This window comes from Ranitomeya imitator, chromosome 9, assembly GCF_032444005.1.
Source record: "Ranitomeya imitator isolate aRanImi1 chromosome 9, aRanImi1.pri, whole genome shotgun sequence".
Lineage (NCBI taxonomy): Eukaryota > Metazoa > Chordata > Amphibia > Anura > Dendrobatidae > Ranitomeya > Ranitomeya imitator.
In genome coordinates, this window is record NC_091290.1 from 36326707 (window position 1) to 36350575 (window position 23869).

At 46.2% G+C, this 23869-nt stretch overlaps 1 protein-coding gene across 1 annotated transcript; it reads right to left on the bottom strand.

Moving 5' to 3' along the window:
• Positions 1–504: 504 nt before the first annotated feature.
• On the bottom strand, positions 505–23863 carry PRDX5 (peroxiredoxin 5). The gene is made up of 6 exons (XM_069740412.1): positions 23717–23863; positions 18377–18511; positions 14931–15062; positions 4723–4761; positions 3674–3738; positions 505–744 (listed from the first exon to the last, which is right to left on the bottom strand). Exons 1-6 carry the CDS (start codon positions 23807–23809, stop codon positions 639–641), a joined length of 570 nt encoding a protein of 189 aa, XP_069596513.1. The 5' UTR covers positions 23810–23863; the 3' UTR covers positions 505–638.
• Positions 23864–23869: the final 6 nt, after the last annotated feature.

Below are 23869 nucleotides of genomic sequence, written 5' to 3' on the forward strand. Positions count from 1 at the left end.
AAAATTAAGTTAAAACTTGTGCACTTTACTGCTAAAATGCTGCAGATTTTATTTGTGGAAAATCAGTGCTGTAAAAACGTGAACCCAGCGGCAATGTGTCATACAGTCCACGCTCCTATGTCGGCTACTTGGATTGTTTACAGGGGGGGGGGGGGGGCATTAAATAATTGCTGGTGGCAGTACATTACCAAGGGCAAATGGGGTATGTGCTGCCGACAAAATGCCCACTGCCTAGGGACCAATTGTAGTGGAATGTATAAAAAAAACAAAATTTTTTACCTTGTAACAGGCGCTGACCCCATCTTTTGTATTGAAATATCTAATGAGGATGTGCAAAGGTCATTGTGACGAGAGGGGGAGGAGGTCAGCTGTGATGTCGCCTGTATAGAGGTGTTACCTGTCAAAGTAATCCTGTCTCTGATAAGGAAACTGCTGTAAAACTTTTTAAAAAAGGAAGATCTGTCCTGACGTAGCGAGAAACATCATGCTAATAATGAAAGCACATTTCAGGTAGAAGTATTGTCTTTATTAAGGATTATGTTCTATTACACCATTGATGGAGATACTGGTAATTCTGTAATGCTACGCAGTATTACTCCAAACAGTTAAACACATGATATGTCGTGTAGGATTCCACCTTACAGCTGAGACACTATACTTCCAGCCAGACTGCAAGTCAGACCTGTCCCGTCTTCTTCGACATTAATGGCTTTCACCTTCCCACCTTCAACGATCAGCGAAAACCTAAGGAAGAATGATAAAGAACATCAGTGGTTCTTGAAGAACAACTTGGTTAAAGGGCGCAGTCAGACGGCTGTATAGAATCGGACCGAGATCTTATCGCACTGCTCGGACTGGCCGGCGGTTCTCCCAACTGCAGCGTTACAGATGTATGAAACCATCACGGTAGGGTCAGGAGAGCAGAAAGAAGAAGGATAAGGAACATCAGTGGTTCTTGAAGAGCAACTTGGTTAAAGGGTGCAGCAGACGGCCGTAGAAATGGGACTGAGATCAGAACGCAGAGCACGGATTGGCCGGCAGCTCTCCCAACCACAGCATTACAGATGTATCAAGCCACCACGGTAGGGTCAGGAGAGCCGCCGGCCAATCTGGGCACTGAATTTCGATCTCAGTCCGATTTATACGGTCGTCTGACTGCACTCAAAGAAGCATTCCTAGCCAACATTACTAGCGAACTGACAGGATAAGTCATAGATATCTCTCCATTCATTCTGTGCCTGGTTGCATAAAATCGGTCAAAGGACACTCAAGTCTGCAGATCGTTGTGGTCCCAGACCAGTGGGATCTGCATCAACCAGAACTTCATGGTCTATAGTGTGTATGTAAGGGGTAATTCACACGATGCAGATTTAGTGAGTATTTTCTGTGCAGATTTACATGCAGAAAATCTGCTGCATAACAGTACTGGCTAATAGTGATGAGCGAGCGTGCTGGGATAAGGTGTTATCTGAGCATGCTCGAGTGCTAGTAGAGTATCTTCGGTGTGGTCTAAAACGGTGTTTGACTCCCAGCGGCTGCTCAACAGCCGGAACACATGCAGGGATTGCCTAACAACAGCTCACAGTTCGACAGCTGATCTAGCAGACAGATACAGCAATTGGCAGGTTCTGGAGGCGAAGGGTGAAAGTGCACGCCTAAAAAAAAAAAAAAAAAAATCTAAAGAGACGCCCAACTTTTACTGCGAGCAGAGATTTCACATACTGCGCTCCAAGAGCAACAAATGTGGATATCTCTGCAATGGAGCGACGCAGCTCAAAACAGAAAAAAGTGGTAGAATCAGGGGAACTCCTGGATTTTTACAAGGTATTTAACTAAACTAAAATGGTAGACACATATTTCTGCCCAAATCTGGGGCCATTTTAAGCTCTTTTTCTAAATATGCTTAATTAAAACAAAGAGGAGCTTTGTAGGTTGTTTTGATGCACATTATAGAGCCAGACACCTTGCATGATGGATAACAGCAGCATCAAATATCACTGACCAAAGTGGATTGGAAAAAAAAAAAAATCTTACAATATATCGTTTATTTTATCAATAGAAAAAACACTTGGCGCTTCGCCTTTCAGGCATATTGCAGAACTTAATTAAAGACGGGCACCGGTAAAGTATTTGAAATATAAAATCAAAATACTTAAAATCTGAGCAAAGAACAGGTGATGAACCATGTAGGATGAACAAGAAAATATTGGGCGCATGTATTACTTGATTTAACCAGCCATCATCTGCCACTAACAGGCGTGGGTGGAGCAGACCGGCGCCTGTTAAATGCAGCTACTCATATCGGACAGTGACATTTTAAATGCGCTGGCAGGGAGTTGTGTAATTCCACGGACCCATAGGCGTGCCTGTGACGTGATCGCGGGGCGCCATTGGTTTGATAGGACAACTGGGGGTCTGCTGAAGATCCCGTACCTGTCATGGCGATTCTCATGTGAAAGTCAGCGTTTAGCAGGAGGTCATAAGAGACTATGAAGCTGTGATTGTCTAATCATTTGACGCACCAAATTTTATATATATATATATATATATATATATATATATATATATATATATATATATATATATATATATATATATATATATATATATATATATATATATACACACACACGTCAAATGATTAGACAGTCACAGCTTCAGAAAGTGAGAATTAAAAAAAATAAATAAAAAAAAGTTACAAAAGATCAAATCACCCTCATTTTGCACCATTAAATATAAAACAACAACAATACATAAAGAAAATCATATTTAGTATTGCTGCAGTTGTAAAAGTCTGATCAAAATATAAAATAAATTTATCTTATTGGTAAAACAACAGTGTAACGAGAGAAGAATTAAAAAAACAAAAAATACAAAAAACAGAATTACGTTTTGTTTTTACCCAAAATGGTATCAGCACAAATGTCAGCTAAAGGTGGAGAAAAAAAAAATAAAAATTAAGCCCTCCCCTGGTCCCAGATTCCCAAAAAATGTAAAATGTTACGCATCTCAGAAATAGGAGACAAAAAATAAATAAATAAAAAAATTCAACTAAATTTCCACATTTTTTTCACTACTTAAAAACAAAAACAAACAAACAGAAAAAAACTGGATATGTTTGGCATCTGCGCACTCGTACTGACCTGGAGAATCATATCACCAGGTTAGATTACCATATTAGAAAAAAAAAAAAACAACAATTGTAGAATTGCACTTTTTTTTGCCAATTTCAATGACCTTGGAATATTTTCCCTGCTTTCCAGTGCATCAGATGATTAAATGAATGGTTGGGCTCACACTATTTGATCAAATTTTGTGCAAAGTGTCTCTCAAATATTTTCCTGATGTTCAAAAGCCATTTTGCTATTCATATTTCATGTATTTCATATTAGACATGCTTTGGCACGATAGAGTGCAACTTTTTTTTTTGCATTTTGTATATGGAGGTGGCTGCACCTATTCACAGTAGTTTGGATGTGCCAGTCGTTTTTCTGTCAATTCGATTAAATGAATGGTGTCATTCCAAAGTATAAATCATACCGCAAAAAACAAGCCCTCACAATTATATGGAAAAAATAAAATAAAAAAAAGTTATGGCTCTTGGAAGAAGGGGAGGAAAAAACGAATATGAAGAATAATGCTCCTGTAGTTCCCCAGCACCAGGAATTTTCACCTTTTGCAACGTTTATTTCCAAAAAGATCTTCAAGCTCCTTTTTCTCCAGCAGCAATCCAGTAGCCTGCGAGCAAAACATGAGAAGTCAGCGATTGCACAGAACCTAATCCTATCACGCAATAGATTTATATCTTGGCAATAAGGTACAGCAGCCATGAGAATTAGTGAGGGTCCATTATCGCTATAGGATTGGCTGGGACTGTCAAGTCGCGGCATTTTATTATATAACAAACCCTACTCACATCCAACTTTTATAAATTAATGAAAAATACCTTACATTAGAATATCTCCGCAAAAGGTTATTCCCATCTTCATAGATGGCTCTTACCAGATCGTGCTGGTAAATACCAGCAATTTAACAATTTACTGTTTCTTAAAATTTGCATCTGTTGTTGAGATATTAATATTTTTCTTTGGTTCACAGCTTGTTGCCTTGGAGACCGACCACCACTGCCGTCTTGATTGTAAGCCCTGTACGGAAGCTGGCCGGGATTAGGAGGTAACAGTGCACTCCGGCGATCCTGACCAGCTTCAAAACAGTGCTTTCAAGCTCAACAGAAAAGAGCTTGTAAGCGCTGCGCATGTTCTGCTCTCTAGCAGGTTTCCAAGATAATAAGCAGCAAAGAAAAAAGTATCAATATTTCAGGAACAACTGAATATTTTAATAATCCGTATACTGCAAAATTGGTTTTAGTTACATGCTCTATCCGACGAGATCCATTTACAGAGCCTTGAAAAAGTATTCATACCTTGCAAACTTTTCCATATTTTTTCACGTTTCACAATTTTCAGAGATTTATATTTTTAAATAGTTAGAAAACCATCATTTCCTTTCCACAAATTCTTGCTACTTAATGTTGACAGATCACATACATTCCAAATAGAATACATTTAAGTTTGTGAGTGCAGCGTGAGAAATTTTTGGACAAGTTCACGGGTGTGGATACTTTTTCAATGGCGCTGTACATCCTGTACAGTCAGATATAGTTAGAGAGCGGGCCCAGGGCTATTTATTTATAGGTCGTAATTCAGGATTCATTGTAATTACCTTGGCAAAGTCTCCGCATGGATCAGCTAACATGTGGACCTAGAAGAGATTACAGGATTGATCAGTGGATCATTTGATAAACAATTTGTACGTATTTGTATCTGATCTTTTGTGATCTAGTTGCGAAGGACCGGAGAACAGATGCCATGTTTCGTTACCGCAATCATTTTCTTGCAGTTCACAATTTTTGCGGTATTTATGCTTTAAAAGGAAAACCGTCATCAGGTTTTTAGACAAAGTAATGTCATCACCTACACACATTTATATTACAAGTCCATGTCTCCGTTGTCTCATAATCCATTTGTGAATTCTTATGCAAGTAAACTTGCAAGTGCAAGGGGCTTTGTTCTCCGGCCCCTCTCCCTCCCTTTCTCCTGCCAGTGATTGACGGGTCACTTTTCTCTATGACCTGCTCCCCGCCGACATCTCGTGCAAGCACAGTAATTTACAGCGGCCCATGCATATCCTCATGATATTGCTAGAACCGGACTATCCATCTGTGCATGTTTCACCCCTGAGAATGATTGTGCCTGTGCAAAAGGTCAATATCTGTGACCTGCCAACATCTTGTGCAATTGTCGTTATTCCCTGACCTGGCGCATGCGCAGTAACGTCCTCATGACATCATGAGAGCAAGGCTATCCATCTGTGCATGCGTTGCCACCCCCTCCCAGTAATGAATTCGCCTATGCAAGATGGCAGTGTCTGTGACCTGCTCTCCCACCTGAGATTTTGCGCATGTGCCATCACTTCCAGAGGTAGAGCATGCGCAGTAATATCCATCCTCAAGACATTGTGAGAGCCTGCCTATCCACCTGCACATGTATCGCCTCCCCAAGGAATGATGGCGCCTGTGCAAGATGTCAGTGTCTGTGACCTGCTCTCCCACCTGAGATTTTGCGCATGTGCCATCATTTCCACTGACGGCACATGCGCAGTAAAAGCCTCATTAAATTGCGAGAGCTGGGCTATCTGCACGTGTGTGACCCTTCCCGGGAATGATGGCACCTGCGCAAGATGTCAATGTCAGTGACGTGCTCTCCCACCTGAGATTTTGCACATGTGCCAACATTTTCAGGGGTAGCGCATGCGCAGTAACATTCTCATAACATTGAGAGAGTCGGGCTATCCATCTGCACATGCGTCACCCCTCCCAGGAATGATGGCACCTGCGCAAGTTGTCCGTGTCTCCGACCTGATCCCCCACTTAAGATTTTGCGTACGTGCCTTTATTACATAGTAACATAGTTAGTAAGGCCGAAAAAAGACATTTGTCCATCCAGTTCAGCCTATATTCCATCATAATAAATACCCAGATCTACGTCCTTCTACAGAACCTAATAATTGTATGATACAATATTGTTCTGCTCCAGGAAGACATCCAGGCCTCTCTTGAACCCCTCGACTGAGTTCGCCATCACCACCTCCTCAGGCAAGCAATTCCAGATTCTCACTGCCCTAACAGTAAAGAATCCTCTTCTATGTTGGTGGAAAAACCTTCTCTCCTCCAGACGCAAAGAATGCCCCCTTGTGCCCGTCACCTTCCTTGGTATAAACAGATCCTCAGCGAGATATTTGTGTTGTCCCCTTATATACTTATACATGGTTATTAGATCGCCCCTCAGTCGTCTTTTTTCTAGACTAAATAATCCTAATTTCGCTAATCTATCTGGGTATTGTAGTTCTCCCATCCCCTTTATTAATTTTGTTGCCCTCCTTTGTACTCTCTCTAGTTCCATTATATCCTTCCTGAGCACCGGTGCCCAAAACTGGACACAGTACTCCATGTGCGGTCTAACTAGGGATTTGTACAGAGGCAGTATAATGCTCTCATCATGTGTATCCAGACCTCTTTTAATGCACCCCATGATCCTGTTTGCCTTGGCAGCTGCTGCCTGGCACTGGCTGCTCCAGGTAAGTTTATCATTAACTAGGATCCCCAAGTCCTTCTCCCTGTCAGATTTACCCAGTGGTTTCCCGTTCAGTGTGTAATGGTGATATTGATTCCCTCTTCCCATGTGTATAACCTTACATTTATCATTGTTAAACCTCATCTGCCACCTTTCAGCCCAAGTTTCCAACTTATCCAGATCCATCTGTAGCAGAATACTATCTTCTCTTGTATTAACTGCTTTACATAGTTTTGTATCATCTGCAAATATCGATATTTTACTGTGTAAACCTTCTACCAGATCATTAATGAATATGTTGAAGAGAACAGGTCCCAATACTGACCCCTGCGGTACCCCACTGGTCACAGCGACCCAGTTAGAGACTATACCATTTATAACCACCCTCTGCTTTCTATCACTAAGCCAGTTACTAACCCATTTACACACATTTTCCCCCAGACCAAGCATTCTCATTTTGTGTACCAACCTCTTGTGCGGCACGGTATCAAACGCTTTGGAAAAATCGAGGTATACCACGTCCAATGACTCACCGTGGTCCAGTCTATAGCTTACCTCTTCATAAAAACTGATTAGATTGGTTTGACAGAAGCGATTTCTCATAAACCCATGCTGATATGGAGTTAAACAGTTATTCTCATTGAGATAATCCAGAATAACATCCCTCAGAAACCCTTCAAATATTTTACCAACAATAGAGGTTAGACTTACTGGCCTATAATTTCCAGGTTCACTTTTAGAGCCCTTTTTGAATATTGGCACCACATTTGCTATGCGCCAGTCCTGCGGAACAGACCCTGTCGCTATAGAGTCACTAAAAATAAGAAATAATGGTTTATCTATTACATTACTTAGTTCTCTTAGTACTCGTGGGTGTATGCCATCCGGACCCGGAGATTTATCTATTTTAATCTTATTTAGCCGGTTTCGCACCTCTTCTTGGGTTAGATTGGTGACCCTTAATATAGGGTTTTCATTGTTTCTTGGGATTTCATCTAGCATTTCATTTTCCACCGTGAATACCGTGGAGAAGAAGGTGTTTAATATGTTAGCTTTTTCCTCGTCATCTACAACCATTCTTTCCTCACTATTTTTTAAGGGGCCTACATTTTCAGTTTTTATTCTTTTACTATTGATATAGTTGAAGAACAGTTTGGGATTAGTTTTACTCTCCTTAGCAATGTGCTTCTCTGTTTCCTTTTTGGCAGCTTTAATTAGTTTTTTAGATAAAGTATTTTTCTCCCTATAGTTTTTTAGAGCTTCAATGGTGCCATCCTGCTTTAGTAGTGCAAATGCTTTCTTTATTGCCGGAGATGGCGTATGTGCACATGGCTCCCCCAGGAATAATTTTTGTAAAACCCAATGTTTGCTCTTTAGACTTAGTTTGTCACCCACAAGCTCTGTCATATGTGATCCTGCAATGCGCTGCTCACCACTTGTAGGAAAAAAAATGTTTTTTTGAGGTCACAAATGACATGTTTTCTAGTGAAAACCTCTCCAGAAAATGCTCCTTTTTTGGGGAGGTTTTGGATAAAACTTCTCTTTGAAGAGGTTTTTTTTTTTGCAGATTTTTGATTGGACAGTGCCTAGATTGGAGCAGATTCCATCAGGAACGGCTTTAACTCCCTCCCCCCCCCCCCAAAAAAAAAAAAAAAAAAACCAGGTGCTTTGTCAAAACCTGTGGTGGATGAGGAAAAAAAAAGCTGAAAAGAGAGGACAGATAAACAGGTAAGAAGTTTTAATGGTACGAAACAATAGGAAGCGTCTATCGAGCAATTTTTTACAGTTGTTTTTGGAAAGCGGACACTTTCCAAAAAAAAAAAAAAAAAAAAAAAGTGACAGCTTTACAATTTCTCATTTAACTTTGGCTGTGAATAAAGCTAAAATTATCATTCAATCCCATATCAGCAACAATTAGACAACAGTACATTAACATTTCCTTAAAGGATTAATGTAGTTATATTAAAAAAAAAAAAACCACGTTAGGGTATGTTCACACGTTCAGGATTTCCATCCTTTTTTTTTCAGGACAGTTTTTTTAAAAAACTGCAGCTCTTGGCAGAAAACGCAGGTCTTTTTTTGATGCGTTTTTTTTATCCTTTTTTTATGCAGTTTTCTATGCAGAGACTGTGTGTTTCCTAGGAAGCTTTTTAGGGCTAAAATGGCTGAAAATACCCTAACCCTACCCCTAACCCTATTCTAACCTTAGTAAAAAAAAAAAAAAAAAATTCTTAATTTTTTTATTGTCCCTACCAATGGGGGTGACAAAGTGGGGGGGGGGGGGGGGTGTCATTTACTATTTTTTTATTTTGATCACTGAGATAGGTTATATCTCAGTGATCAAAATGCACTTTGGAGCGAATCTGCCGGCCAGCAGATTCGGCGGGCGCACTGCGCATGCGCCCGCCATTTTGCAAGATGGCGGCGCCCAGGGAGAAGACGGCCGGACGGACACCGGGACGCCGGGTAAGTATAAGGGGGGGAGATTAGGGCACGGGGGGGCATCGGAGCACGGGGGGGCAGCCACACTCCGCCCACGCACTTCCGCCCGCTCCCCCGCACTTCCTGCTGCAGCGGTTCTGCACATCAAATCGCAGTAAAACCCGCAGATATATTTTTGATCTGCGGGTTTTACTGCGATTTTGACCTCACAATGGAGGTCTATGGGTGCAGAACCGCTGCGGTTCAGGAAAAAGAAGTGACATGCTCCTTCTTTTTTGCCGCAGCTATTCTGCGCGGCTTTTTAAACGAAATTACGGACCATGTGCACAGCAGTGACTGTTTTCCATAGGGTTACATTGTTATGTACCCTGCATGGAAAACTGCTGCGGAACCGCAGCGGCAATACCGCTGCGGTTCCGCAGTAAAAAACGCACTGTGTGAACATGGCCTTATATTTCTGAATTTTTGTGTACGAGCGGTTGAGGTCCAGACGGCTCGGACTCAGAGCTGTGCCCCTTCGTGTCCGATCTACTTTATTTCAGCTGGCGACCGGAGGAATGTATGAACTGAAAAGACTAAATCCAGAATTTAGCCGATGGCTTTTCCCCCCTTTATGCAGAGATTAGTAGAAGTCTCGGCATCCAGAAACTACACAATAAAAAAAAAAAAAAAAATTAAAAAAACCTTCTGATGTCTCATTATGACATACCAGAAGTTGTGCCAGTTGTCTAATATCACCCCCCAATAGTCCAAAAATTCTGATAATCCAACACTTTCATCTAACTATAAAATTGCAAGTTAATTGTAAACAAACGGAATTTTGAGACGTCTGCATTTACCATGAAGGGGGCAGATTTTTTGATGGTCTTATTTTATGTTTACAAATAGGTTCTAGATACAAAAACAGTCCTAAATCCCAGTATAAAAATAAAAAAATAAAATACAAAATCTGATTTTTTTTTTTCTACTTAGATTTAAATAGTAAGAAGTTACAAAATATTCAGAAAAAGTTTAGAATTCTCTTAACCCCTTCCCGACCCATGACGCCACGTAGGCGTCATGAAAGTCGGTGCCAATCCGACCCATGATGCCTATGTGGCGTCATGGAAAGATCGCGTCCCTGCAGGCCGGGTGAAAGGGTTAACTCCCATTTCACCCGATCTGCAGGGACAGGGGGAGTGGTAGTTTAGCCCAGGGGGGGTGGCTTCACCCCCTCGTGGCTACGATCGCTCTGATTGGCTGTTGAAAGTGAAACTGCCAATCAGAGCGATTTGTAATATTTCACCTATTATAACTGGTGAAATATTACAATCCAGCCATGGCCGATGCTGCAATATCATCGGCCATGGCTGGAAATACTAATGTGCCCCCACCCCACCCCTCCGATCGCCCCCCCAGCCCCCCGATCTGGCCGGTACACTGCTCCGGCTCCCCTCCGTCCAGTGCTCCGCTCCCCCCCGTGCTCTTGTCCGCTCCCCCCGTGCTCCAATCACCCCCCCGTGCTCCAATCACCCCCCCTGCACTCCGATCCACCCCCCCGGTGCTCCGTTCCACCCCCCCGTGCTCCATTCCAGCCCCCCCGTGCTCCGTTCCACGCCCCCCGCGCTCCGATTCCCCCCCCGTGCTCCGATTCCCCCCCCGTGGTCCCCCCCCACCCCATCATACTTACCGATCCAGCCGGGGTCCCGTCCGTCTTCTCCCTGGGCGCCGCCATCTTCCAAAATGGCGGGCGCATGCGCAGTGCGCCCGCCGAATCTGCCGGCCGGCAGATTCGTTCCAAAGTGCATTTTGATCACAGATATAATCTATATCAGTGATCAAAATAAAAAAAATAATAAACAACCCCCCCCCCCTTTGTCACCCCCATAGGTAGGGACAATAAAAAAATAAAGAAATTTTTTTTTTCCACTAATGTTAGAATAGGGTTAGGGTTAGGGTTAGGGGTAGGGTTAGGGGTAGGGTTAGGGGTAGGGGTAGGGTTAGGGCTAGGGTTAGGGTTTCGGTATGTGCACACGTATTCTGGTTCTCTGCGGATTTTTCCGCTGCGGATTTGATAAATCCGCAGTGCTAAACCGCTGCGGATTTACCGCGTTTTTTTCTGCGCATTTCACTGCGGTTTTACAACTGCGATTTTCTATTTGAGCAGTTGTAAAACCGCTGCGGAATCCGCACAAAGAAGTGACATGCTGCGGAATGTAAACCGCTGCGTTTCCGTGCAGTTTTTCCGCAGCATGTGTACAGCGATTTTTGTTTCCCGTAGGTTTACATTGAACTGTAAACTCATGGGAAACTGCTGCGGATCCGCAGCGTTTTCCGCAGCGTGTGCACATGCCATTAGAATTAGGCTATGTGCACACGGTGCGGATTTGGCTGCGGATTGGCCGCTGCGGATTCGCAGCAGTGTTCCATCAGGTTTACAGTACCATGTAAACATATGAAAAACCAAATCCGCTGTGCCCATGGTGCGGAAAATACCGCGCGGAAACGCTGCGTTGTATTTTCCGCAGCATGTCAATTCTTTGTGCGGATTCCGCAGCGTTTTACACCTGTTCCTCAAAAGGAATCCGCAGGTGAAATCCGCACAAAAAACACTGGAAATCCGCGGAAAATCCGCAGGTAAAACACAGTGCCTTTTACCCGCGGATTTTTCAAAAATGGTGCGGAAATATCTCACACGAATCCGCAACGTGGGCACATAGCCTTAGGGTTAGGGTTGGAATTAGGGTTGTGGTTAGGGTTGTGATTAGGGTTATGGCTACAGTTGGGATTAGGGTTAGGGGTGTGGGGGGGTTAGTGTTGGAGGTAGAATTGAGGGGTTACCACTGTTTAGGCACATCAGGGGTCTCCAAACGCAAAATGGCGCCACCATTGATTCCAGCCAATCTCGTATTCAAAAAGTCAAATGGTGCTCCCTCACTTCCGAGCCCTGACGTGTGCCCAAACAGTGGTTTACCCCCACATATGGGGTACCAGCATACTCAGGATAAACTGCGCAACAATTACTGGGGTCCAATTTCTCCTGTTACCCTTGTGAATCTAAAAAAATGCTTGCTAAAACATAATTTTTGAGGAAAGAAAAATGATTTTTTATTTTCACGGCTCTGCGTTGTAAACGTCTGTGAAGCACTTGGGGGTTCAAAGTGCTCACCACATATCTAGATAAGTTCCTTGGGGGGTCTAGTTTCTAAAATGGGGTCACTTGTGGGGGGTTTCTACTGTTTAGGCACACCAGGGACTCTGCAAACGCAACGTGACACCCGCAGACCATTCCATCAAAGTCTGCATTTCAAAAGTCACTACTTCCCTTCTGAGCCCTGCCGTGTGCCCAAACAGTGGTTTACCCCCACATATGAGGTATCGACGTACTCGGGAGAAATTGCCCAACAAATTTTATGATCCATTTTATCCTACTGCCCATGTGAAAATGAAAAAATTGAGGCGAAAATAATTTTTTTGTGAAAAAAAAAGTACTTTTTCATTTTTACAGATCAATTTGTGAAGCACCTGGGGGTTCAAAGTGCTCACTATGCATCTAGATAAGTTCCTTGGGGCGTCTAGTTTCCAAAATGGGGTCACTTGTGGGGGAGCTCCAATTTTTAGGCACACGGGGGCTCTCCAAACGGGACATGGTGTCCGCTAAAGAGTGGAGCCAATTTTTGATTCAAAAAGTCAAATGGCGCTCCTTCCCTTCCAAGCCCTGCCGTGCGCCCAAACAGTGGTTTACCCCCACATATGAGGTATCAGCGTACTCAGGACAAATTGGACAACAACTTACGTGGTTCAGTTTCTCCTTTTACCATTGGGAAAATAAAAAAATTGTTGCTAAAAGATAATTTTTGTGACTAAAAAGTTAAATGTTCATTTTTTCCTTCCATGTTGCTTCTGCTGCTGTGAAGCACCTGAAGGGTTAATAAACTTCTTGAATGTGGTTTTGAGTACCTTGAGGGGTGCAGTTTTTAGAATGGTGTCACTTTTGGGTATTTTCAGCCATATAGACCCCTCAAACTGACTTCAAATGTGAGGTGGTCCCTAAAAAAAATGGTTTTGTAAATTTCGTTGTAAAAATGAGAAATCGCTGGTCAAATTTTAACCCTTATAACTTCCTAACAAAAAAAAATTTTGTTTCCAAAATTGTGCTGATGTAAAGTAAACATGTGGGAAATGTTATTTATTAACTATTTTGTGTCACATATCTCTCTGGTTTAACAGAATAAAAATTTAAAATGTGAAAATTGGGAAATTTTCAAAATTTTCGCCAAATTTCTGTTTTTATCACAAATAAACGCAGAATTTATTGACCTAAATTTACCACTAACATGAAGCCCAATATGTCACGAAAAAACAATCTCAGAACCGCTAGGATCCGTTGAAGCGTTCCTGAGTTATTACCTCATAAAGGGACACTGGTCAGAATTGCAAAAAACGGCAAGGTCTTTAAGGTCAAAATAGGCTGGGTCATGAAGGGGTTAAAAGCTTTGATGTGAAGAACCTGCTTTCTACTTCTTTGCGCTTCAGTGCTGCCCTGATGTGTACAGAATTCCCCCGCACACTCAGAAAAGTGGACGGCGGCCAACTCTGAGGGTTACACAACACACTACCTGACGAAACATTTAACCCTTGGAGTGAAAACTCCACACGTCTCTTCCCAGCTTCAGAGAGCAGGGGCATGATTTGGAAGGGGGTAGCGGGCAAAACTAAATCCTGACCGATGCACTGAAAACAATGCACATAGTAGTGTGTACAAGTGATCTAGACAATACACCCCATTGCGGATTTAGAGAATGGGGTGAGCTCAGTTTAATGGAATTGTCCTAATTCATAACTAGTTTTCATAGTTAAGTCTCGCCCACAGTCAGAAGATCGCTCCACACTTTTCCGCTACTTGCTCCCTTGCAGTTCTGGTAAGTAACCAGGTCTCCCTACATCTACACATACGGTAAGTAATATCCACTATATGGATAAAAGTATTCAGACACCTCAGGAACTTATAAATCCATAGACATTAATATGGAATTGGTCCTTGTAACACTATCCCAGCACGATGCAGTCAGGGGGTGACGTTCTCTTGGCATCCACCAAACCCAGACTCATCCGTCACTACACAGAACATGTTTCCACTGCTCCAGGGTCCAGTGGTGGCTTTACATCACTCCATCCATTGTGCTTGGTGATGTAAGGCTGCTCGGCCATGAAGCTCCTGGTGGGGGCGCAGTGTGCCGATGTTAGTACCAGAGGAGGTTTGGACTCTGCAGTTATGGAGTCAGAAGAGCGTTGGTGACTTTTCTGCCCTCGGTGACACCACTCTGTAATTTTACGTGGTCTACACTTCTACTGTTCCTTCCACCTCTCAATAACATCATTCACAAATGATGGGGAAACATTTAGGAGGGGAGAAATGTCATGAATGGACTATTACAAGACTGCGCTGGTATCAGTGGGCTCTGCACCAACAACCATTGCGTCACATGGAAGACGGCATGGCGGAGGGCAGGAGGTTATACACTGGGGCCAAAATGGGACCAGATGTTATAGACCAGGCGGTGATGGGGCAGGGTGAAAAAACAGAATTAAATGCTTAAAGGAGCCATGTCCCAATACTTTTCTTCAAATAGCGTAGATAGTGCAGGATACCTACCATGCTGGGCGACAGGGCTGTGGAGTCGGAGTCTGAGTCGGTGTCATGGAAATTGAGGAGTCGGAGGTTTGGATACCGACTCCACAGCCCTGATGGGCGAACTACCACTTTAATAAAGAACTGCTTCAGAAGCGGAGCCGTTTGGCCTCCTGCCCGCCGCGGTGTAGCATGTAACATTGATTCATTCTGGGCACATAGTTGGCACAACATCTTTCCTTTACCTTCCCATCGGCGCCATGCACTTTTCCCCACTCGCTCACAACAAAGGCATCATTGACCGAGATGCAGGCGATTACTTCCGCCCCGCGGGATTTCAGGTCGTCAGCCTGAGTCACGTATCCAGGCAGGTGCGTCTGGGGAAAAACACAAGGAAGACGACAACTAAATATAACAAAATGTACGTTCTGGGCCCGGAGGGGGCACGTCTACCGGATTTCAGCTGGAGGGGATGCAATATCCAGTGTGGTGTACATTGTAGCTTTTTTTCCAGGTGTTTTTTTATGGAGCGTCATTTGCCTATAAAGTTTGTGTGCCCGGATCAGGAGCCACCGGCGCGCTCCAGCGACCCCCACAACGTTCAGAACAGCGCTTACAAGCCTCTAAACCCTGAGCAAGTTCAGCCACTGCTGATGGGCACCAGAGGTGGTCGAAAACTTGGGCAACGAACAGCGATCAATAAAATAAAAAAAATCTCAATTCTTGAGAACAGAGAAGATTTTTAAACACAAGTAGGTTTTCATTGCTTGTTTTTTTATAAGAACTTTGCAATTTTAACCATTTTAGATCATGAGAATAATCCTTTAAAAAGGTGTAAGCCAAAAATAATTGGGCAAAAAAATCCAAATCTGGGCAAAGTAAGCATAGCTTTAACTTTCTGACTTAAAAAGATAAACCAGATGCACACAATTATACAAAGGATTAAAGGGAATCTGTCACCAGGTTTTTGCCACCTAATCTAAAAGCTGCATGATATACAGGGAGAGACCCTGATTCCAACGATGTGTCACTTACTCGGCTGCTTGTTGTAGTTTTGATAAAGTCACTGTTTTATCAGCAGGAGATTATCACTAAAGGACTAGTAAACCTGCCGCCAGATAGTCCAACCTGCCCCCACCACTGATTGGCTGCTTTCTGCCTATGTACAGTGTGCACAAAAGCTGAAAAATCAGTGGGGTGGGCGGGGTTATACATGGCTCAGCATTCAGAGCACTGCTAGAAAACATGGATTTTATAAAAAACTGCAACAAGCAGCCCATTAAGTGACATCGCTTGGAATCAAGGTCTCTGTCTCTACATTATGCTGCTCTCAGATAGGGGAGCAAAAAACCCCAGAGACAGATTCCCTTTAAAAATGTCAGCATTTTACTCCAAATGTTCTTCAGTTAAAGACATGGGTGCAAAGAAAAAAAAAAAAAAAAAAAAAAAAAAGTGTCCTACTGCTTTTTTCTGAAACAAACAAAAAAAACCAACATGTTTTTCATGGATTTTTAAAAATGGCCTTGGGGCGAAGATGCTGCTGCAAGATGATTCTTTGAAGTTCATACTAAAATGATAACTGCATGCACTACCTAAAATGAATTGTTCTGTGCTTAGAATATGGTTTTTTGGTTTTTTTTTCAATGTAGAAATAAATGACAGGAAAAACACATGTACAAAATGACAATAAATACTACTAAAAACTGTATACAAAAAAACAAACTTGTGCTATAAAATGTTACAAATGAGGAAGGAATAACAGAAACTTACATGAAACTTAAGTGATGCAATTGAAAAATATTCCCTTGATGTCCCTTGTGCTGCCCGTTACTCCACTGGTTACGAAAGATTCTTTTGGGGTCACGTTAGGCAACAAGAAACCACTCAGAGCCGAGAGTCATTTCCACACCGGCCCTATAGCTGTAATTACTGTTACAGGGGTGTTGGCAAATCCCACCACCACTCATGCTCAGGGGAAATGACGGCTCTCAGGGATGTTTAGGACCAAACCACAAGATAAATCGGACTGGGGTATCTGGTAACCAGAGTGATCCTGAAATATATACAGTCCTGGGGGAACTGGAGGGGAGAGCCGCGGGGACGGGAGGGGAGAGCCAGGGGGACGGGAGGGGAGAGCCGCAGGGACAGAGGTATCTGGTAACCAGAGTGATCCTGAAATATATACAGTCCTGGGGGAACTGGAGGGGAGAGCAGCGGGGACAGAGGTATCTGGTAACCAGAGTGATCCTGAAATATATACAGTCATGGAGAACTGGAGGGGAGAGCCGCAGGGACAGAGGTATCTGGTAACCAGAGTGATCCTGAAATATATACAGTCCTGGGAGAACTGGAGGGGAGAGCCGCAGGGACAGAGGTATCTGGTAACCAGAGTGATCCTGAAATATATACAGTCCTGGGGGAACTGGAGGGGAGAGCAGCGGGGACAGAGGTATCTGGTAACCAGAGTGATCCTGAAATATATACAGTCATGGAGAACTGGAGGGGAGAGCCGCAGGGACGGGGGTATCTGGTAACCAGAGTGATCCTGAAATATATACAGTCCTGGGAGAACTGGAGGGGAGAGCCGCGGGGACAGAGGTATCTGGTAACCAGAGTGATCCTGAAATATATACAGTCCTGGGGGAACTGGAGGGGAGAGCCGCGGGGACGGGAGGGGAGAGCCGCGGGGACGGGAGGGGAGAGCGCAGGGACAGAGGTATCTGGTGACCAGAGTGATGCTGAAATATATACAGTCCTGGGGGAACTGGAGGGGAGAGCCGCAGAGACGGGAGGGGAGAGCCGCAGAGACGGGAGGGGAGAGCGCAGGGACCGAGGTATCTGGTAACCTGAGTGATGCTGAAATATATAGTCCTGGGGGAACTGGAGGGGAGAGCCGCGAGGACGGGAGGGAAGAGCCGCGGGGACAGGGGTATCTGGTAACCAGAGTGATCCTGAAATATATACAGTCCTGGGGGAACTGGAGGGGAGAGCCGCAGGGACGGGGGTATCTGGTAATCAGAGTGCCTATGATCCTGAAATGTATAGTCCTGGGGGAACTGGAGGGGAGAGCCGCAGAGATGGGAGGGGAGAGCCGCGGCGACGGGGGTATCTGGTAACCAGAGTGATCCTGAAATATATACAGTCCTTTGGGAACTGGAGGGGAGAGCCGCAGGGACGGGAGAGCCATGGGGACGGGGGAATCTGGTAACCCGAGTGCCTACGATCCTGAAATATATACAGTACTGGAGGAACTGGCGGGGAGAGCCGCGGGGACGGGAGAGCCATGGGGACGGGGGAATCTGGTAACCCGAGTGCCTATGATCCTGAAATATATACAGTACTGGAGGAACTGGCGGGGAGAGCCGCGGGGACGGGAGAGCCATGGGGACGGGGGAATCTGGTAACCTAAGTGCCTACGATCCTGAAAATATACAGTCCTGCGGGGACGGGAGGAGCATGGCCTAGGGCATCTGGTAACCCGAGTGCCTACAATCCTGAAATATATACAGTTCTGTGGGGAACGGAGCTGAACCGCAAGGGCTGGGGCATCTGGTAACCTGAGTGATTACGATCCTGAAATATATGCAGTCCTGCGGGGATGGGAGGCGAGAGTTACCGGATGAGCTATTTTATCCATGACATTGCTGGATCTGAGCCAGGCGCCTCTTCTTTCTGACCAGACACAACTTACCTTGGAGCACCCCGGAGTAAAAGCCCCTGGAACGCCAAACAGAACCCCTTTCTTGTTTCCGAACACATCTCTGATGCTTTTCTTGTTTGCAGGACCTCCATCAAAGATCTGCACATCCGGTAGAGAATCTCCAACCTTGAAGAGAAATCACCTATCAGACACGTCGGCTTCTTGTTCGCCCCGTTCAGTTTCATATAGGAAACAATGGACCCCTGACTATAATAATGGACCCCTGACTATAATGGGCAAGGCAGACCTCCAGATTTGCCACGGGCTTCAGCGTGAACCTAGCACTAGAGATCAGGACCTTACATTGACCATGGGACAAAACAACAAATGATAAAAAATGAGCAAGAAGTGATTTGGAGCCGGAATATCACACAGTAGAAGAAACCAGACCTCAGTGAAGGAACGGATCGTTTTTTTTCTAACTGTAGAAGTGCATGAAAGTGAAGTAAGGAATGTGGAATAACCGGGGCGGTAATGGCGGCCGTGGTGTGGCCACCCAGCCGACCGTAAGCTAATACAAAAGCCACATGTGTTGCAACTGATTTCATGGCGGAAACATGTTGCAAAAAATGAAGCTAGTGCAATCTAAAAAAAAAAAAATCGTATGCAAATATAAAAAAAGCATTTTATCCTTAAGATTTTTACAATTAGTTTTTACTTTAATCTCTAGAGAGTTCATGAACCAAAATAAATAAAAATGTAAAAACTCTATGGAACATGCACAGTGTGAACCCAGCTGAAAATGGACAAAAGGAGACGTGCACCTGACTCCCCCTGGACGAACAAGGTGTCCAAACATCATAGGGTCTATAACGGCCCACCTTTATCAAAAATCGGGAATTTGCACTAAATGGTGCAGACACTTCAGCTCCACCACCTCATTCTTATCAGAGGTCACATCCGAATGAGGAATTTGGTACAAATTACAGCACAAATTGTTCGGTGCTTTAAAGGGGTTGTCCGGCCTTAAGGCTACAAGTCTGCAGTCATTCTACGTGACTGCAGACTTGTGAATGCTCACATCGTGCACATTGCTTGCTGTGCGGATTCTCCAGGAATGGTGGGCTCATGACCACAAGTTGGTGATTTTCACTTTCGGCCACATTCCGACTAGACGTGTCGGGTCTCGCTGAATACACTTGCACTGAGCTAGGCAGTGCACGTCTAGTTGGCATGTGACAGTAGGCATGCAAATCACATACAAGCTGCTGATGGAGAATCCTCACAAGTCTGCAGTCACAGAGTTTAAGGCCGGACAACCCCTTTAATATTGATGGCTACTATGCAGTTAACTGAGCTGTGCTGTTCCGCAACTAATCGTCATACACGGCGCATACTAAGAGCAGCCGCCTTCATACACGAGCAGGCGCACACTAAGAGCAGCCGCCTTCATACACGAGCAGGCGCACACTAAGAGCAGCCGTCTTCATACACGAGCAGGTGCACACTAAGAGCAGCCGTCTTCATACACGAGCAGGCGCACACTAAGAGCAGCCGTCTTCATACACGAGCAGGCGCACACTAACAGCAGCAGTCTTCATACACGAGCAGGTGCACACTAAGAGCAGCCGCCTTCATACACGAGCAGGCGCAGACAGAGCAGCCGTCTTCATACACGAGCAGGTGCACACTAAGAGCAGCCGCCTTCATACACGAGCAGGTGCACACTAAGAGCAGCCGCCTTCATACACGAGCAGGCGCAGACAGAGCAGCCGTCTTCATACACGAGCAGGTGCACACTAAGAGCAGCCGCCTTCATACACGAGCAGGCGCAGACAGAGCAGCCGCCTTCATACACGAGCAGGCGCACACTAAGAGCAGCCGTCTTCATACACGAGCAGGCGCAGACAGAGCAGCCGCCTTCATACACGAGCAGGCGCAGACAGAGCAGCCGCCTTCATACACGAGCAGGCGCACACTAAGAGCAGCCGCCTTCATACACGCGCAGGCGCACACTAAGAGCAGCCGTCTTCATACACGAGCAGGCGCAGACAGAGCAGCCGTCTTCATACACGCGCAGGCGCACACTAAGAGCAGCAATCTTCATACACGAGCAGGCGCACACTAACAGCAGCAGTCTTCATACACGAGCAGGCGCACACTAAGAGCAGCCGCCTTCATACACGAGCAGGTGCACACTAAGAGCAGCCGCCTTCATACACGAGCAGGCGCAGACAGAGCAGCCGCCTTCATACACGAGCAGGCGCACACTAAGAGCAGCCGCCTTCATACACGAGCAGGCGCAGACAGAGCAGCCGCCTTCATACACGAGCAGGCGCAGACAGAGCAGCCGCCTTCATACACGAGCAGGCGCAGACAGAGCAGCCGCCTTCATACACGAGCAGGCGCAGACAGAGCAGCCGCCTTCATACACGAGCAGGCGCACACTAAGAGCAGCCGCCTTCATACACGAGCAGGTGCAGACAGAGCAGCCGTCTTCATACACGAGCAGGCGCACACTAAGAGCAGCCGTCTTCATACACGAGCAGGCGCACACTAAGAGCAGCCGTCTTCATACACGAGCAGGCGCACACTAAGAGCAGCCGTCTTCATACACGAGCAGGCGCACACTAAGAGCAGCCGTCTTCATACACGAGCAGGCGCACACTAAGAGCAGCCGTCTTCATACACGAGCAGGCGCACACTAAGAGCAGCCGTCTTCATACACGAGCAGGCGCACACTAAGAGCAGCCGTCTTCATACACGAGCAGGCGCACACTAAGAGCAGCCGTCTTCATACACGAGCAGCCGTATACTAAGAGCAGCCGTCTTCATACACGAGCAGGCGCACACTAAGAGCAGCCGTCTTCATACACGAGCAGGCGCACACTAAGAGCAGCAGGCTTCATACACGAGCAGGCGTACACTAAGAGCAGCCGTCTTCATACACGAGCAGGCGCACACTAAGAGCAGCAGGCTTCATACACGAGCAGGCGTACACTAAGAGCAGCCGTCTTCATACACGAGCAGGCGCACACTAAGAGCAGTCTTCATACACGAGGAGGCGCACACTAAGAGCAGCCGTCTTCATACACGAGCAGGCGTCTTCATACACGAGCAGCCGCCTTCATACACGAGCAGCCGCCTTCATACACGAGCAGGCGCACACTGAGAGCAGCCGTCTTCATACACGAGCAGGCGCACACTAAGAGCAGCCGTCTTCATACACGAGCAGGCACACACTAAGAGCAGCCGTCTTCATACACGAGCAGCCGTATACTAAGAGCAGCCGTCTTCATACACGAGCAGGCGCACACTAAGAGCAGCCGCCTTCATACACGAGCAGGCGTCTTCATACACGAGCAGCCGCATTCATACACGAGCAGGCGCACACTGAGAGCAGCCGTCTTCATACACGAGCAGGCGCACACTAACAGCAGCCGTCTTCATACACGAGCAGGCGCACACTAAGAGCAGCCGTCTTCATACACGAGCAGGCGCACACTAAGAGCAGCCGTCTTCATACACGAGCAGCCGTCTTCATACACGAGCAGGCGCACACTAAGAGCAGTCGTCTTCATACACGAGCAGGCGCACACTAAGAGCAGCCGTCTTCATACACGAGCAGGCGCACACTAAGAGCAGCCGCCTTCATACACGCGCAGGCGCACACTAAGAGCAGCCGTCTTCATACACGAGCAGGCGCACACTAAGAGCAGCCGCCTTCATACACGCGCAGGCGCACACTAAGAGCAGCCGCCTTCATACACGCGCAGGCGCACACTAAGAGCAGCCGTCTTCATACACGAGCAGGCGCACACTAAGAGCAGCCGTCTTCATACACGAGCAGGCGCACACTAAGAGCAGCCGTCTTCATACACGAGCAGGCGCACACTAAGAGCAGCAGTCTTCATACACGAGCAGGCGCACACTAAGAGCAGCCGTCTTCATACACGAGCAGGCGCACACTAAGAGCAGCCGTCTTCATACACGAGCAGGCGCAGACAGAGCAGCCGTCTTCATACACGAGCAGGCGCACACTAAGAGCAGCCGTCTTCATACACGAGCAGGCGCACACTAAGAGCAGCCGTCTTCATACACGCGCAGGCGCACACTAAGAGCAGCCGCCTTCATACACGAGCAGGCGCACACTAAGAGCAGCCGCCTTCATACACGAGCAGGCGTACACTAAGAGCAGCCGTCTTCATACACGAGCAGGCGCACACTAAGAGCAGCCGCCTTCATACACGAGCAGGCGCACACTAAGAGCAGCCGCCTTCATACACGCGCAGGCGCACACTAAGAGCAGCCGTCTTCATACACGAGCAGGCGCACACTGAGAGCAGCCGTCTTCATACACGCGCAGGCGCAGACAGAGCAGCCGTCTTCATACACGAGCAGGCGCACACTGAGAGCAGCCGTCTTCATACACGAGCAGCCGTATACTAAGAGCAGCCGTCTTCATACACGAGCAGGCGCACACTAAGAGCAGCCGCCTTCATACACGAGCAGGCGCACACTGAGAGCAGCCGTCTTCATACACGAGCAGGCGCAGACAGAGCAGCCGTCTTCATACACGCGTAGGCGCACACTAAGAGCAGCCGCCTTCATACACGCGCAGGCGTATACTAAGAGCAGCCGTCTTCATACACGAGCAGGCGCACACTAAGAGCAGCCGCCTTCATACACGCGCAGGCGCACACTAAGAGCAGCCGCCTTCATACACGCGCAGGCGCACACTAAGAGCAGCCGCCTTCATACACGCGCAGGCGCACACTAAGAGCAGCCGCCTTCATACACGCGCAGGCGTATACTAAGAGCAGCCGTCTTCATAAATAACTAAGTTGAGCATGTAAACATGAAATACATAAAACCTGCATTGCATTACTGTGCTAGAAAATAGTTAACATTGAGAATACTTAGCACATAAATCATGTGTGCCCGGCAGCCACGATAAGGCGATTCTTGTTGCTGGGAACCTCACCATAAAGTCGGCCAGATTTTGTCTCTTCCTAAACGTTTCGGGTCTTTTTAAGACCGCCATGACTGCAATAGGCAACTTTTTTTTCCCTTTTTCATGTAGAAATGCAGTCATACAGCCGTCGTACTTCTCTGCTCTCTGTAATTTTAGATTTTACTGCAAATACTAGAGAATTCATGTAATACATAGAGAAACCCTGGATACACGTAGTTCAGGCGTTTCTGACAACAATCTGAGGCATAAACGCCCCGTGTGCGCGGTGTCAGTTATGGGACTTCAATCCCTGACGTTATTACACGCCAGCACTGATATAAGAGCTATTATTAGCACAGGGCGCTATTCTCAGCCCTGATAACGCTCCGCACTGGCCGCATGCGCCCTGGGGTCCGGTGTACACACCGCGCGGTTACCTTGATGGACATGGCTCTGCTCCACACTCCGCTCCTGGCGACTGCACACAGCTGTGACTGGAGGAGGACTGATACGGGCAACCGAAGAGCCATGACAACTATGGGCAGGGCCACAAGGGGGCGGCGGCATGGCTCTGCAGAAAGTACGCCCAC